The sequence below is a fragment of the Camelus bactrianus genome, chromosome 20 (assembly GCF_048773025.1).
Source record: "Camelus bactrianus isolate YW-2024 breed Bactrian camel chromosome 20, ASM4877302v1, whole genome shotgun sequence".
NCBI classification, from domain to species: Eukaryota; Metazoa; Chordata; class Mammalia; order Artiodactyla; family Camelidae; genus Camelus; species Camelus bactrianus.
Window position 1 is genome coordinate 16,812,054 of NC_133558.1, and position 15,770 is coordinate 16,827,823.

Below are 15,770 nucleotides of genomic sequence, written 5' to 3' on the forward strand. Positions count from 1 at the left end.
CCCCAATCTCATTTAGGAAGCTTGGATATTTTTCAGAATAAAATTAAATCTTCAATAGGTTATTTAATGTAATCAAATAAAACAATCTCAGGGGAATTGCCAAACTGAACCAGCCTTAAGACTAATGTGTCCCTTGGACTCAGTGGACTTGGGTTGTGAATGGACCCCAGGTGGACAACCAAAACTAGACACTGAATGGTAGAACTTTCACAACGTCCAGCATCTAATCAAAGATTCTCAGGCAAAGAAGCAACAGAATGTGACCCAAAAACAAGTAATCAAAAGAAATGTGTGTATGTGTTCATATGCACATGTGAGCAAAACAAAACCAACAAAAAAGCAAGCAAATGATAAGTCTAATATTTAGGATCAAGGTATCCTTTGAGGGAGATGCAGCAAGACAGGATAAGGAAGGAACATGGAGGTAAGTATCAGTTACTGGTTGTATTCTGGCCCTTGGGTTGGATTCCATTCATTATTTCTTTATTAAAAGAAATAAAGGATCCTGTGACTGGAACGGTGATGATGGTAATCATCAATCAGAAATTATGATTAACCCAGTTCTATGCACTGGGAGTCCAGTGGAAGAAATAAAACAAGAGGAGTGTAAAAGGACCCAGCATGCATGAAGAGTCTAGGGCAGGAAATGGTATAACTTTCTAGGAAATAATAAAGCTCAATGTGGCTGACACTTCGAAAATCAACAAGATGTATCTCTCAGAGCGGACTCTCGCTGATTAATCCTACAGAGGGATGTGTTTAAACAAGAATGTGCATCTATTAAATCATGGTGTGAAATACAACAGTCATATGGCCTGGAATGTTTAGCCCATTTATAGCAGGAGGGGAGGGGGGTTGAACAAGGAGCACATAGCAGCACTCGTTAAATGTTAGTTCACATCCCCTTTATAACCGTAAAGTTTTGTGCAAGGCAGTACATCTTAGTGTTTGGTTTTCATATGGAGAAATTAAATAGAAAGAATGATATTATGAAAAGAACACTTCAAATGAGAGTCCTTGCTTTGCCAATAACTAGCTGAATGATACTGAGCAAATTATTCTCTTTGGGCTCCGTCTGTAATAACTGGAGTTAGGATGCTGGAATTTTCCAAATTGAGTTCCGTAAAACACTAGCATTCCTTGAGAAGTTAATAGGAGCTTAATGGAAAAGAATGCTGTAGTCCAACAGGTTGGGGAAGCACTGTATCCCGTATTCCCTCTCCTATTGGGTCCTATGCAGAGTAAGCATGTTAAATACTCAAAGAACTTCTCCAGTGAAAAAAACCCAATGGAGCTTCATATACTGCATTGTTTATGCAACTTATTTGTCTATGAAACACTCTTTTATCACCATCTTTTGAAGCAGGACTTGAGAAACAAACACTAGCTAGGATTTCTCAGGTCCTTTCCAGTTCTAAAACGAAGATTCTTTCTGAAACCTACGCAGCAGAAATGGTAGAGCTGGATTTAAACATAAGCGTGAGACTCAACTGATAATCTTGGTTATCAGTTAAAGCAATGAAACTGCAAAGTATGTATATAAGTGCAGAGGTGGCATGGTTGGTGTAACAGTTACAACAATGTCATTGGTGTGGAGGGAGCCTCCGTATTCTTCCTGGTTTGATTATTTGTGGAGTTAAAATAAAGAACAACCTGAGAACTTTTACCAACCAAAATTCTCCTGGGATCTCCCAGGGATTTGTTTCACAAGTTTTGAGTGTCTATAACGTGTCAGGCACTGTTCTAGACGCCAGCAGGATAGACGGCCCTGAGGTGTATCAAAATCACTTGGGCCCATAGTGTAGCCTGAGTTAAGAGCAACTCAGTCAGCGACCAGCAGATGGCAGTAGTAGTCAGTTTTTTTAAGCTTCATAGTTGCTGTAGGAATAAATGGAAATACCACTTTTTAACCCAAACTGTAAATCAGGGCTACTCTGTGGTTTTGATGTGTGGTCTTGGAACTGTCATTTAACCTGTCTTGGGTGAAGTTTCTCCTTTTTTCATTTTTTATTTTTTAGGTGAAGTTTCTCTATCTGAATAATAGAGGTAATAAAAATTGCCTTGAGGATTAAATGAGAAAAAACATTGCAAGTGCTCAGCATGAAGAAAGGAGTCATACATGTTAAGTTTTTATTCACACAGTTCTCATGCCATTTGGCAAAATGTCGATTTGCCAAAATTGGAATAACATCAGTTAAAAGAGGTATTTCTTCATAGAGCAATAATAATATTAACAAAGGAGATCTAAATAAGTAAAAATATAACAAAGGGTACAATACAAACTTAAGGTAATCGTTTGAAAGAAAGCCAGAAGTTGGGCAGTTTTTTACATTGCTGCTTTTCTCACAGGCCACTTTCAGAGTAGCTTGGTTGGTAACTCCCTTGTTGTACTAACTCAAAGTAATTGTGAGTTATTTGTAAATCTCCTATTTATCAGAGGGGTAGTTGACTTGCTAATGGGGTTCCTACCTAAATAGCCAAGGGAACCCCAGCGCTATCAGAAAGTGAAAAGTTGACTTAAGCTTATTTTTTCTTGGATAAAGGAGACAATTATTTCAAGATCTCCAGACCTCTGGAGTGACTTAGAATGAGTGACTTAAATTCAGAATTTAAAAGCCTCCGAGTCAGCTTACCTCATTTCTAGAAAAGATGTGGGGAGAACTGGGGAATAGAAGTTAGGGTTGAGGGGTTTATAGGAGAGGATCCCCATATGCTTCTGAGAACTGCTTAAACAGCAAAGCTTCTCCAAACAGGGACAGCTATTTCTAGAGATAATCCAGATATGCAAATAGGGGTGTTTATTGAATGAATTCAATTCATATGGGAGTAATTAAGACGCTACAGGACACAGATGATTTCTATACAATCTCAAGAGGTCAGTTAAAGAGGCAAACTACTTTGTTTTTTTCAAGGTTTTGGCCATCCTAGTTTCTATGAATTTCCATATGAATTTTAGAATCATCTTGTTAATTTCTACAGAAAATTCTGTTATGATTATTATTGAGATTTCATTAATATCTCAAGTTCTATTTGAGGAGAAGTTAACACTTTAATCACATCTTTCAATCTATGGTTATTAATATATTCTCCATTTAGCTCTTTTTTACTTCAGCAATGTTTTGTAGTTTTCATTATACGTGTTGTACATATTTTATTAAATTTATCCTTACATACTTTTTATGCTATCATAAATTATAATTTTAAATTTTTAATTTCAAATTTTTCATTGCTGGTATATGGCATATGGAAATACAATTGATTATATATTGACCTTGTGTCCTGCAATCTTGCTAAATTCACTTATTATTTCTAATAGCTTTTTTGGTAGTTTGCTTAGGATTTCTATGTACAGCCATGTTGTCTGCAAAATGTTTTCTTCCTTTCTGATCACTGTGACTTTGATTCGTTTTGCTTGCCTTATGGGAATGGCTAAGACTTCTAGCATAATATTAAGTACAAGTAGGAAGAGAAGATATCCTTGTCTTTTTCCTGATTTTAGGGAGAAACCATTTAGTCTTTCACCATTAAGTGTATTATTAGGTGTAGGGTTTTTGTAGATGACTTTTATCAAGTTGAGGAAATTCCCTTTTCTTCTTTCCAGCATATTTGGGGGTTTTATTATGAATGGCTGTTGAATTTTGTCTCATGTTTGTATTTATGTGTGGGTGTGTGAGTATATCTGTTGAGATAAGTGAGGTGATTGTTTCTTCTTTTCTTTTCAGGAAGGTTTTAATTTCAAATTCAAACTTCTTTAATATATAGAGCTCTTCAGATTTTTCTATTTCTTCTTGAGTCGATTTTGGCAATTTTTGTCATTTGTATGTTTCAACTAAATTATCAGATTTATTGGTATTAAGTTGTTCATAATATCCTTTTCCTCCCCTTTTAATGTTTGTAAGTGAGGACTCTTCTTTCATGCCTCATATTGCTAAGTTCTATCTTCTGTCTTTTCATCTTGATCAGTCCACCTAGGATTGTATCAAATTTATTGATTTGCTTTTCAGTGCAGCTCCCTGCTTCTTGGCACTCTATCTCATAAGATACTGCCACCCCTGTCTCTCCAAACTTTACATCTCCTTGACCCCATGGACTCTGTTTAGGGTTTCCCTCTTTTCACCCACCACCCAGTTATTTCCAAGCAGAAATCTGGTGGCAATCATAGTACTCACTTTGTTTCCCTTCCTTCAAGGATCACAGTCCTGCTCCATCCGATGTTCAGTGTCTGAAAAGCAGTTGTTCCTTATATTTTGTACTATTTTCTAGTTATTGAAGGAATGTCCAATCCTCGTTATTCTATCATGACCAAGAGCAGACGTTCCCTCACTCTAGAGTGAGTTTTCTTTTGCTCCCACACTCTTCTATGTTCCATGTTAAACAGGTTTGTTTGTTTTGGTCTCTGGCTTTCCTCAAATATCAGTTTTCCTTGGATGTCTATATTAACAGTGAGGCTTAACAGAGCTGATTTGAAGCTTTACAGAAATGGACAGAGCTTATCAGCTGCTGGGGCTCAATTTAGGGCAATAGCTGGGGGGACCTGGCCCTTTCACTGGCAAATCGCCATGTATCAGTATCTCACAGGTTTGTCTCTTAAGGATAGGCAATAATCTATGAGTGGAATCTGATGTCTGGGATCATAAAGCCTTCTGTTAGACTTCTGAGAATCAAGCAGAGAAAGTTGTGGAGGTGTAACATTTAGAAGGTAGATTTTCTCTCAATATCCCTCTTTTCCATATGGTATGACGTCTCACTTTTTACCTTCTGCTGTTCCACGACTAGGTTCTTTTTGGTTCAGTGTCTCCAAAGAGTAAACCTCCCATCTTAGGCAGCGGTCCAGGGCTGCGTAGCTGACTGGCTGGATGAGTTAGAGAAGGGAATCTAACTCTTCTTTTAAATTCTTTACCAATCCTCCTGGTTTTTGTTGTTCTCTCATTCTGCACTTCAGCGCCCAGAGATCATTTGTGCCTCTAGTTCCTGAGATTTTTCTTGGGTTCTGCTATAGAAATTAGCTTGCTTTTTATTTGCTTTCTACCCTCTGGCTTACAATTTGTCTTTCTCTGGTCTGTTAAGTCAGTTACCATTCCTCCACTGGCTTTCCCAGTTTCCAAAATGTTAAATTTTCTAGTTTGCTACCATCTCCTGTCTTCTTTGTCCTTGTGGTTTTATGACTTTTTATATAAATTAAAAAACCTATATCTTAGAATAGTTTTGGATTTACAGAAAAATTTAATAGAAAGTACAGAGAATTTCTATACACCCCTCACTCCCCACAGTTCCCCTTACTGTTAATGTCTCTGTTAGTTTGGTGTATTTGCTACAATTGATGAGCCAATATTGACACGATATTATTAACTAAAGTCCACTGTTTACATTAGGGAATCTATGGACGGTTTTTTCTTCTACTCTTATTGGGAACAAGCAGAGTTACATAAATGCAAGCACTAAATCCTCTATGCTTAACAGAAAGTCCCCTGTACAGCGTTTTGGCTACTCCTCTGACTTTATTCTCCTTCATATCCCTAATTCTGGAGTTATCTGTGTTCTGCTTCCCTCTCCTTTTCCATCTCCTAATCACTCTTCAACCCACTACAACTTACCTTCTTCTCCCATTATTCTACTAAAATGGATCTCTCCAAAAAGCAAAAACAAACCAATACTTCCCTTATTGTTAAATTTAAACGCAGGTTACTCTTTATCCATTTGACTTTTAAGCAAAACACGACACTGTTAAACCATCTCCCATTTCTTGAAATACTATTTTTTCCTGTCCTCCCAACTTGACAGCGTATCTTCCTGGTTTCCTACTACTTCTCTGTTGGCTGGTCCTTCACTGACTCTGTAGTAGCCATTTTTCAAGATGCCTCCAGTGATCCCTGCCTCTTGGGATTCACATCCTCATGCAGTCACCTCCCTCATTGACCTGGGGTGATTCAATGATCCAGGTGACAGTAAAATAGAGCAGAAGTGATGATATGTCACTTCCAAGGTAAAGTTATAAAAGATATGTCCTGAGGAACTGAGGCTTCAGCCAACAACCAATAAGGAACTGACACCTGCTCACATCATGGAAAGCCCCAGGAGAGCCTTCAGTTGACCACAGCTGCAGCTGACAGCCTGAACCCAATCTCATAAGACTCTGAGCCAGAACCACCCACCTAAGCTGCTCCCAAATTCCTGACCCATGGAATCTTTGATATATTAAATATTTGCTACTTTAAGCTGCAGAGTTTTGGGGTTTGTTTGTTATGCAGCAATAGATAACTGATAGTTTCCTTTGCAGCCCTTCTTTTTCTGATGGCCTGTACTACTTGAGTTTCTTTCCTCCTCATATTCCATGGTTGCCTTGTCCGATCTCACTCACTTCTCAAGAGGGACCTGTTCTTTAATGTCTGCTCCTCGCTCACCACCCTCTACCATATCATCTAATCAGATAAGCTAGGTTTTCCAACTAAACATTTGCTCTGATGATGATGATGATGGAAAATTTCAAACATACATAAAAGTGAGAGCAATGAACTCTCATGTACTCCATTATCCAGCTACAACAAAAATCAGTACAAGGCTATTCTTGGTTCATCTATATCACCATTCAGTCTTCCACTCCACCCCATAAACATCTCCCTCTCGCATGGATTACTTTTTCAAGCAAATTTCTTATAATATCATTTGTCAATACTTTAAAGGAATATTGTCTAATAGACATTTACTTCTCACTGTCTTCTAATCACAAACTAATTTTTCCTAGAGGTGTTTGCAAGCTTAGTATTTCTTTGTGTACTTATTCTGAAAGGCCTATGTTAACCCAGTTGAGAAATACACACCTCATTAAGAAGGCCCCTAAGCAAGAGTTGCTGAGGGTGGGAAGTTAGTCTGCAAATCACTGCTTGGTGAGTGGAGATGTCATTGGTTCCCACATACCTGAATATCTTCCAATTTTAAAATCAGTTCTCAGTGTAGTAGGCAAGATCAAAAATTGATTTGGGTAAATAGTGGAATTTTGTTGTTGTTGTTAGTTTGCTGATTTCTTATTCACTTTTTTTGGTTTTGTTTCCATGCGTTTAATCATTGTTTATATGGTTCTAATGGTAGTATGTTAAACCACTATAGATGCAGTATTTTCAGCAGATTTTTAAATTCATGGAGTATTTTCTCGCCATAATGCACTACAAAATATACTACAGAGATATAAACATACATCTCAGAACTAAAAATAAAAGTCCATGTATAATTTTCCAAAATGCTTTTGTTACTCAGCAAGTGTTAAATTGACTACAGTTGTGTTTAACAGTGTAAAAGTTCAGGTGTGGTAGGGATTCTCTGAAAAGCCTGTTTTCTCTTCCTTTCTAATAGGTTTCAGTTTATCAGTGCTAGTTACAATGCTTAAACACAGCCACACATACATATTTACTTAGATGAAGCTACAGGCAATCACATTTATAGTGGCAATCAGTTTCAGGTTGTGGTTTCAATACTTTCTTAATCAAGACCATAATGGCACAGATAAACTTGAAACTATGGAAGTGGGAGGGCAGGTACACTGAGGAAATTTTGCAGCACTGGAGGGGTGGACAGATTTCAGCCAACAAGCACACAAACTAGAATTTGAAATGCATTCCCTAAGCTGGCCCCCTGGTTGTACTACGCGGGGGATATTTCCTGCTTGTTGGGTTTTACAGTGTTACAGTGCTCCTTGGAGTTCTCTGCTTGCTGTTCTGAAATGTACTTGAGTTTTGCACTCAAGAAGTAAATGATTTTCATCTCCAAAATGAGTAAGTCACTTCTGAGCATTGAAATAGGAGATTCATTTGAATACATGCCCTCAGAGGTGTAGGGCTCATTTGGGATCCTGCTCCAGTGGGGTGGGGGTAGGGGAAACCATTCTTTATTGAAACCCGAGCTGCCTTTAAAAGATGCCAAGGAGCACTGATTACAGGCATGCTGTACACCCTGTCCTTTATTCTTCCCATCACTCCAGGCCAGGGGGAAAAAAGTTTTGTCTTTATTTTCACAAGTTACCACGTGGTGTGGAATCCTCAGGGCTGTTTCTGAAACTTCACTGGTAAGTGCCAGAAAAATCTTCTTTAACATACACAGTTGAATGAAAGATAGTTCTAGTCCTGCCCTTAAACTGCCTCCAGTTTAGTTGGGCAGACAAACCCAAACTCAGGGAACAATGCAAGAATTAGACAGTAAAACCAGTCAAATGCACAAGTAATGAAACAAAGCACTGTATGGTTGGTTTTAGAAAATAATGTTTCAGGCAGTATATTCTAGTAGTTTGGAACAGAGGGATCACAGTGATCTGAAAAATCCTGGAAGATCTTCACAAAGAAGGTACACATTGGGCTGGAAATGAAAACATAGATAAGAATCCGATAACCTTAAAAGGAAGGGAAAAGCAAATAATAAATAGTTTTGGAGAGTCAGGTGGGGAGTGGAGAGTGAGAGAGGTTAGAAGGGTAAATGCCTTCCTTGGTAATGCCAGGCGGAGAGGCTGAAGATGATTCGTGGGGGTCCTAGGTAGGCAGCAGTGTTTAAAACTAGACTATCAATGCGTGGGATTCCCTTTCCTTTCCTATCTCCCCTTCCCTCTGTCCTTAAAACCAGAACCTGATTAGACAGGCATTCCCAGCCGCCAGGCAGTAAGGCAACAACTGAGACGCCCCCAAGGCTTCTGGCCCTGACGTCGTCTCTTGTAGGGGCGGGGCCCGGGGGAAGTCGGAGAGAGTTGGGCCAGGTGAGATCAGACCTATCAGCAGGCTTATTCTGGCTTCTGCGAAACGCTCAACTGTCTGAATTTGCTCTGGGGTTAAAGTAGGTTCCTCTGGAAGTGAAAGGCATTTTCCAGGCGCTCTCCCACTTTGAATGTCTGAGACGTCAAACGGTGGCGGCGGAGCGCCCGCTGAGCACACAAAAAAGTGTTTTCTCACCATCTGGTTAGTACTTACAGGTTTCGTCTACCTCCTGCGCCCCAGAAATGGAAAATTAATAACGTCGAAGGAAACGCCAACCTGTCACAGGGAGGGCTGTAAAAGGAAAGGGCATAGAGGGCTCCCAGTACGGCCTGGTTTCCGTGCAGATGGGTCTGCGGAATCTGCGCGAGTCTGCAGCCTCCGCTCTCCTGGCGCCCTCGGCCCCGCCGGAAGGTGGGGACAGGGCATCGGGCAGCCGAGGCCCAGCCGGCTGTCCTCCCCGGCAGCCAGCAGATGGCTCCCGGGCTCTCTCGCCCCCTCTCCAGAAGCAGGGCTTCGGCGGTTCGGGAGGGAGGCTGAGAGGAGGGGGCGCCGTGCCCGCCGCCGCAGCCCAGCGCCGCGTGCCTCCCGGCCGTGCGCCCCGTGCCGGGGAACGTGCGCCCGGGCGCAGGAGGCCGGCCTGGGACGCGTGCGGAGGCCGGGTCTCGCGAGGTGAGGAGGAAACGCAGGAGGAGGAGGAAAACGAGGAGGAGGAGCGCCGGAGCTGCCCCCGCCCTGCCGGAGCCCGGCAGGAGCGCGAGGAAAGCCCGGTCGCCCGCCCCGCTCTCCCCGCCTCTCCGCACGCCTTCCGCTTTCACCTAGGGCCATAGGTGCGGCGCCGGGGCCGGGCGGGAGCTGGCAGTGGCCGGAGCGACGCCGCTGAGAGCCGGGAGCCGCAGCCGCAGCCACAGCCGCAGCTGCTCCCAGTCCCGCAGGGGCTCCGTTCCGCCGCCGGGAACTGCAAGGAGGCGTCATGTAGCAGCAGCCGCAGACCCACCTCGGATTTGCAACTCTTTCCTTTTTTTTAAAATTTTCTTCTTCTTTTTTTGGTGGGGCGGGGGGGGCGCGGCAAAATTCCATCTCCGCCCCCGCTTTCTTGCCTACTCCCATTTGCAAACTGCATCTGCCTCGTAAGAAATTGAGGGGTTCGGGGGAGGGCGGGGGGCCATAAATCAGAGTTGGATCCGCAGCACCCCCTGCACCTAGAGGGCCACCATGACCGAGGAGAGCTCCGAGGTGCCCAGGGAGTTGATAGGTAAGAGTCGCGCGTTTGTTGATTTTTCCTTATGTCTTTGCGTCCCCCTCACCTCCACCTCCGCCTCCCTTCCCACCTCTGCCTCCCCGCACGTCCCGCCGGGTCCCGGCGCCCCTCGGGTGGGAGTGGAGTGGGGCAGGGTCGCTGGGGGGCGCCGGGAAGTTTGCTCCCGTGTGACCGCCTGAAAAGCCGAGTCCTGAGAGGGCCGGCGTGGGGAGGACTCCGGAGCCCCCAGGCGCCTCCTCCCTGCGCGACCTGGGGGCCCAGGTTGGCAGAAGAAGGGGACGGGCCGCCTGGGTTTGAGGAGTTCTGGAAGCCAGGAGAAACCTTTGCAGCGCCCAGCCCAGTGCCCCAAACTCGGCAAGTCCGGGCAAACCCAGGACCAGGACGGCTGGCGAGCGCGCAGTAGGTCGCCTCCGGCACGTGTCAGGAACCCCCGGCCCCCAGAAAATACCCGGCGGGAGGTGCCCCTCTGCTGTACAGACTTGGAGGGGGCGCTAGTCCGGTATAATGACTGAGCCTGGCAAGGCGTGGCTTCGCATAGCGAACTGGGAGGGAAAGGGTTACAAGACTGACGCAAACTCGGGCCAGGAAATTGAGGGTTAATGATAAAAGCCTTATTTTAATAATAATTAACCTACCGATTCTCCAAACCCCGGATTTCTTAGGGAACCCGTGTGTGGTACCATATACAAGGTGACCCATTGTTTGTGTCCCTTGAGGTTTGTTTTTTGGTGGGGGGAGGAGCTGAATATTTTGTCTTGGGGTTTAACTTAATAATGTGGCGGGTTAAAAGGCAGAGTTAAAATGAGCTTTGGGGGGAAGAGTGTTTTGCAAACCAAGTGTTTAAGCTTTTGTGTGTGTGTAGCATGTTGTATTGTAACAAGGTACGTGTTTGCGCGTGTGTTTTGAGCCCCAGTGACCTATATTCCTCACTGTACCATCCTTGGCACACTACAAAGCTCAGAAAGATGGTTTTTAATTGGTGCTGACAACGAGAGGAGCTCTAACCGCGCATTCATCTGCAGTTGAGGAATTTGCCCCGCTTGTTTCTCCTTTTAACCATAGTACTTTGGAGGAGTTTGTGTGTGCTCTTCCATTTAGTGACTGTTAACTCAGCAGGTGAAACTTGATGAAATGAAGCTGTTGCTAGGTTTGCATGGAAGATGGAAGCTTTTGCTTTTGTTGATTGAAAAAAACCTCCAAAACCCAGCTCTTTACCAAATTTAGGGTATAAAGTTACACCTACTCCCGCAGTCGTACTTCTGCCTCTTCCCTCCCTAACCCTGTAGAGTCCGCTGGGAGTGAGTGGTCCCTCCAGTTCTGGGAGGCTGAGGTTTTGCCAGTTACCTACTCGGAAAAGGAAACAAATGCCCAGAGCCTCTGAAGATGCCTCCAGAGGTCCTGACAAAGAGAATTTAGGGGAGAGTTTGCCTTGCTGGCGGGGGATGAGGATAACTAAAGATGGTGGCGGATTTTTAAAATTACTTGAGCCTGGTAATGAAAAATATAGGTAATGACTTAGACCCAAGAAAAAGGGTAGTGAAGGTTGGGATGGAAATATGGTACCTGGTTTATATTGATGGTTCTCAAATAAATCCTTTGGCATGTTTTAAAAGTTGAATTTAACCCTTATTTAGAAATGGAATTTTTATGTTTATTTAGTCCTGCCCATCTGACGTATCTTTCAACCAGGTGACGCATGTTTTTGTGATATGCTCAACATGATTTTTCTGGGCTTTTAAATGGTAATGAGTCTGGGCTGGGGGTAATTTCTGCATCTGCTTTTCCCTCTAATTTCAAGTGCTCACAGGCATTCTGCTCTCATCAAGTCAAAATGGCAACCACGTGGAAACCTCAGTGTAGTTCCTGAAGCTAATCCCTCAAGGCAGTTAAAACACGTGTTGTGTATCTTTCTGTTTATTGAAGTAATACAGGCTTTTTGTTAAAAAGTTTTTTTTTAAGTGCAGAGAATGAGAATATATGTCACCCATAGTACCACTCCAAGATAGCTACTTATAACCTATTGGTATGTAACTTTCCAGTCTTTCTGTGTGTGTGTGTATATAAATATATATATGTATATATATATATTTTAAATCGAGGTATAGTCAGTTTACAGTGTTGTGTCATTTTCTGGCATACAGCACAATGCTTCAGTCATACATGGATATACATATATTCATTTTCCTATGTTTTTTTCATCATAAGCTACTTATGTGTATATACTAAGTCAATTTCAGATGCTCATTTCCCACAGTTCTTCTTAGGGGACGGAGGAATAGCCTGTCCCTGTTTGGGGTTCTGATAAGATAGGAAGCTACATAGAGAACTCTCTGTGCAGTGAGCTCCCCCACAAGTCCCCATCCCCCCACCCCCAAGAAACATTCCATCTCATTGCTGTTCCCTGAATGAACTACTTCTTCATATTCTCTGCCCTTCTTTATGCTGGCAATGCCCTATCCTCCCCTCCTGCACTCTTCTCTTAGTGGCTCTAAACTTGTTGTGGGTTTCCAATAAGAATATTTTGATCACCCTTTAATAAACATTTATTTGTTAAGCTGCAATGCCTACTTCATTTAGTGTGTATAATCTAAAACATAAACTGAAACATATTGCAAATAGACGTAAAAATTCTACTGTTTTCTTTCTGCACTTCAATGGATTGTAATGTATACTTTGCTTTGGAAACCAGTGGTCTATTTCCTACTTCAAGATTCAGCTCAGGGGTCCTTTCTGTCCCCTCCTACATGAAGTCTTCATGTATCTCCTTGGTTGTGATCTCATGGTAGGGAGTGCATTTTGGTCTAGTGGCATTAATCCAAGTCTTCCACTAGATTGTAAGTTCCTGTGAAAGGTAGGGGCATCCGTAGCCCAGCACCTGGTAAAATACTTGGTACACAGGTTATTTCTGTGTATATATATTTGTTGAAAATCTGAATAAACTGAAATGATTATAATACACAATACAGAGCTGTGGGGGTATAGAGGAATTTGCTATGTTTGGAAGGAAAGTAGGATCTAACCTGGAGGAGAATAGGGAAAGTGCAACCCAGGAAAGAGAATGATATATACAAAATCCTAGGGGTGTAAAAGATGGAGGTGATAAGGTCTTTAAGTGTGTTCAGAGAAATTAAGCTGAAAAAATGTGAAAGACCTTGAGTGGCACACTGCAAGGTTTGGATTCATCCAGAAGTGACTGTGACTCATAGAGCAAGAGGGACGTGGTCAGATCAGTGGCTGTGGAAGGGTCACTTTGGTTCTGGAGGGACCAGGGGCTGCTGATAGCTTGGAAGTCATGGGCTTAGTTCTGATGAGAGATTCTGAGGCCTTGAAGGCAGGGTCTGGCCCTGGGGGGTCAGAGCTATTGATGGGGTAGTTCTAGGAGAGGAGGTGACTGTCTGTCCGAGAGAAAGGAGTTGGAAATAAACAGGATTTGTAGCTTCATTCGGGGCCAGAGGTGGGGCAGGGAAGACAATGAGTTTGATTTGGGACCTGTTCAGTTTGAGGGACTCACAGGAGTCCCAGGAAGACCTTTCCACCACTATCCCACTTTTCAAGTCTCCCCTTCTCTCTCAGTTCCTCCTTTTCCATTGCCTTTGACCACTCTTTGGAGGGTGTTGTGCTGTGATGATTTTGGAAGGGCAGATGGCCAGGAGCAACCTGGCTAAATTGTTTGGTCTATGTCAGGTTCTTTGCCATAATTCCCAGCCTTCATGTCAAGGCACTCCTAGAAAATGATGATAATATTCGCATGGCATTGTCAGGAACACAGAGTCTGTGGGGGACCAGACACAATCAGCCAAGGGAGTTTATGAATTCCTCTTGGCTTATGGTCTGCCTGCAGTTGAGTGCCCTGTGGTGCTGCCTGACGTTGCTCTTTTTTATTTTCTTGTGTATGCATCCTGTTTGCCCAGCAAGATTATATCATGCCCTGTATGGACTGCTGTTATGTCATATGCTTTTATATTTGCCTCAGTATCTGAGCACAAAGAAACTCTAATTCGAAAAGATACATGCAGCCCAATGTTCATAGCAGCATTATTTACAATAGCCAAGACATGGGAGCAGCCGAAGTGTCCACCAACAGATGACTGGATAAAGATGTGGTGTGTGTGTGTTTATATATATATAAAATGGAATACTACTCAGATGTAAAAAAGAATAAAATAATGCCATTTGCAGCAACATGGATGGACCTGGAGATCATCATACTAAGTGAATTAAGCCAAGAAGAAAAAGAAAAATACTATATGATATCACTTATATATGGAATCTAAAAAAAAAAAAAGATGAAATTATTTACAAAACAGACAGACTCACAGACATAGAAAACAAACTTATGGTTACTAGGGGGAAAAGGGGGGAGGGATAAATTGGGAGTTTGGAATTTGCAGATACTAACTACTGTATATAAAATAGATAAACAATGAGGCTGTACTGTATAGCCCAGGGAACTATATTCGATACCATGTAACGGCCTATAGTGAAAAAAAATATGGAGAGGAATATATATGTATAAATGAATCACTATGCCGTACACCAGAAATTAACACAACATTATAAATCAACTATACTTCAATAATAAAATAAGATAAAATGCAAGGAGGAAAAAAACAGGGCATAAAGTAGGTGTTCATTAAATACTGGGTGACTGATAATTATCAAGCTTGCTAAAAAGAGCCAAAAAAAAAACAACAATAAAAACAACCAAAAATATTCTTTTAAATGCTCTGCCCCCCGCCCCCATGCTTTTTTCTTATTAATAAAAGAATATAACAGAACTATTCCCTTCTTTCAGAAAGCGTAAAGGATGTTATTGGCCGAAAGATAAAAATTGCATTGAAGAAGAAAGTGAAATTGGAAGTTAAGGGGGACAAAGTTGAAAACAAGGTGCTGGTAAGTATTAATGGTTTTTAAAAAAAAGTTTGAAAGTGAAGAGGTTTTTCCCTTCATTGTTTCGATTGCCTGATTTTTATGCACCACTAGTTCTGTGTTTTTTATTTGTTTTTAAAGTTCTGGTGCCTATTTTGTCCTAGGCTAACTGGAATATTTGTCCATGGAAAATTAAAAGTAGCATAATTTAAATTTTAGAGACTGACATTTTTTCAGAATTGTCTTTCTTAAAGTCGTAAAAGTCACCCACAACCAGGTCACCTCCTATAGACTGTTTTCAAGTTCTTTAAAGTTGGATGCTAAATGGAGCTTACTTACCTTTGTTACAGCTGAGTGCCTGTTATTATTTGTAAGGACTGAGGGAGGAGTTTAAAAAATTCATATCATGTCAGTTTAATTATTAAAGTTTCTCAAATTTTATGCGAGCATCCATCTCAGGGTGATGAGCTGAGAATGTGAAGAAAACATTTGTCATTTTTACCTTGGTTTGTGGTGTTTTGGAGGGAAATGCCAGCTGGAGGCAGTATCTGCTAGTGCTGAGATGGGGCTGGGGTAGGGGGGTTCCCTTCAGCTTGTGGGGCGAGTCGCTAGGGTCCGAGGGCTTGGGCCTTGTTGGGCACAGAGTTGGTAGGGAGTTGTCAATGCCTGAGTGGTACCTTTAGAAAGGTGAAAGGCCTTTGGTGGTGTTTTAGTGGTTTCTATGTTGAAATTGTGGCGAACCTTAATTGAAGCTTAGGTAAATACATCTTGTTTGTGTTTTTATTGGAGAGAATCCTCTGTTTATCTTTTTGTCATTAGGAATTTTGAAACATGCAAAAGTAGAGAATAGCGTATGGAACCTTGTATACTTTTCTTTCATCTTCAACAGTTTTTAGCATTTTGCCAATATT

At 42.1% G+C, this 15,770-nt stretch overlaps 2 protein-coding genes across 6 annotated transcripts in view; one reads left to right on the plus strand and one right to left on the minus strand.

Annotated features, from left to right (window-relative positions):
- Positions 1-15,770, minus strand: part of LOC105084186 (cytidine monophosphate-N-acetylneuraminic acid hydroxylase) — a 216,769-nt gene that overhangs the window by 107,431 nt on the left and 93,568 nt on the right. The gene's annotated exons all lie outside the window — the stretch shown is intronic.
- CARMIL1 (capping protein regulator and myosin 1 linker 1) overlaps positions 9,586-15,770 on the plus strand; it is a 280,855-nt gene continuing 274,670 nt past the window's right edge. For 2 of the 3 annotated variants that reach the window (XM_010974227.3, XM_010974228.3), the window contains exons 1-2: positions 9,586-9,984; positions 14,786-14,883. In XM_010974227.3, coding sequence (XP_010972529.2) covers positions 9,945-9,984; positions 14,786-14,883 — 138 coding nt within the window. In that variant the 5' untranslated portion in view covers positions 9,586-9,944. The remainder of the gene's footprint in view (positions 9,985-14,785; positions 14,884-15,770) is intronic. The other variant, XM_010974229.2, reaches the window with a different exon arrangement.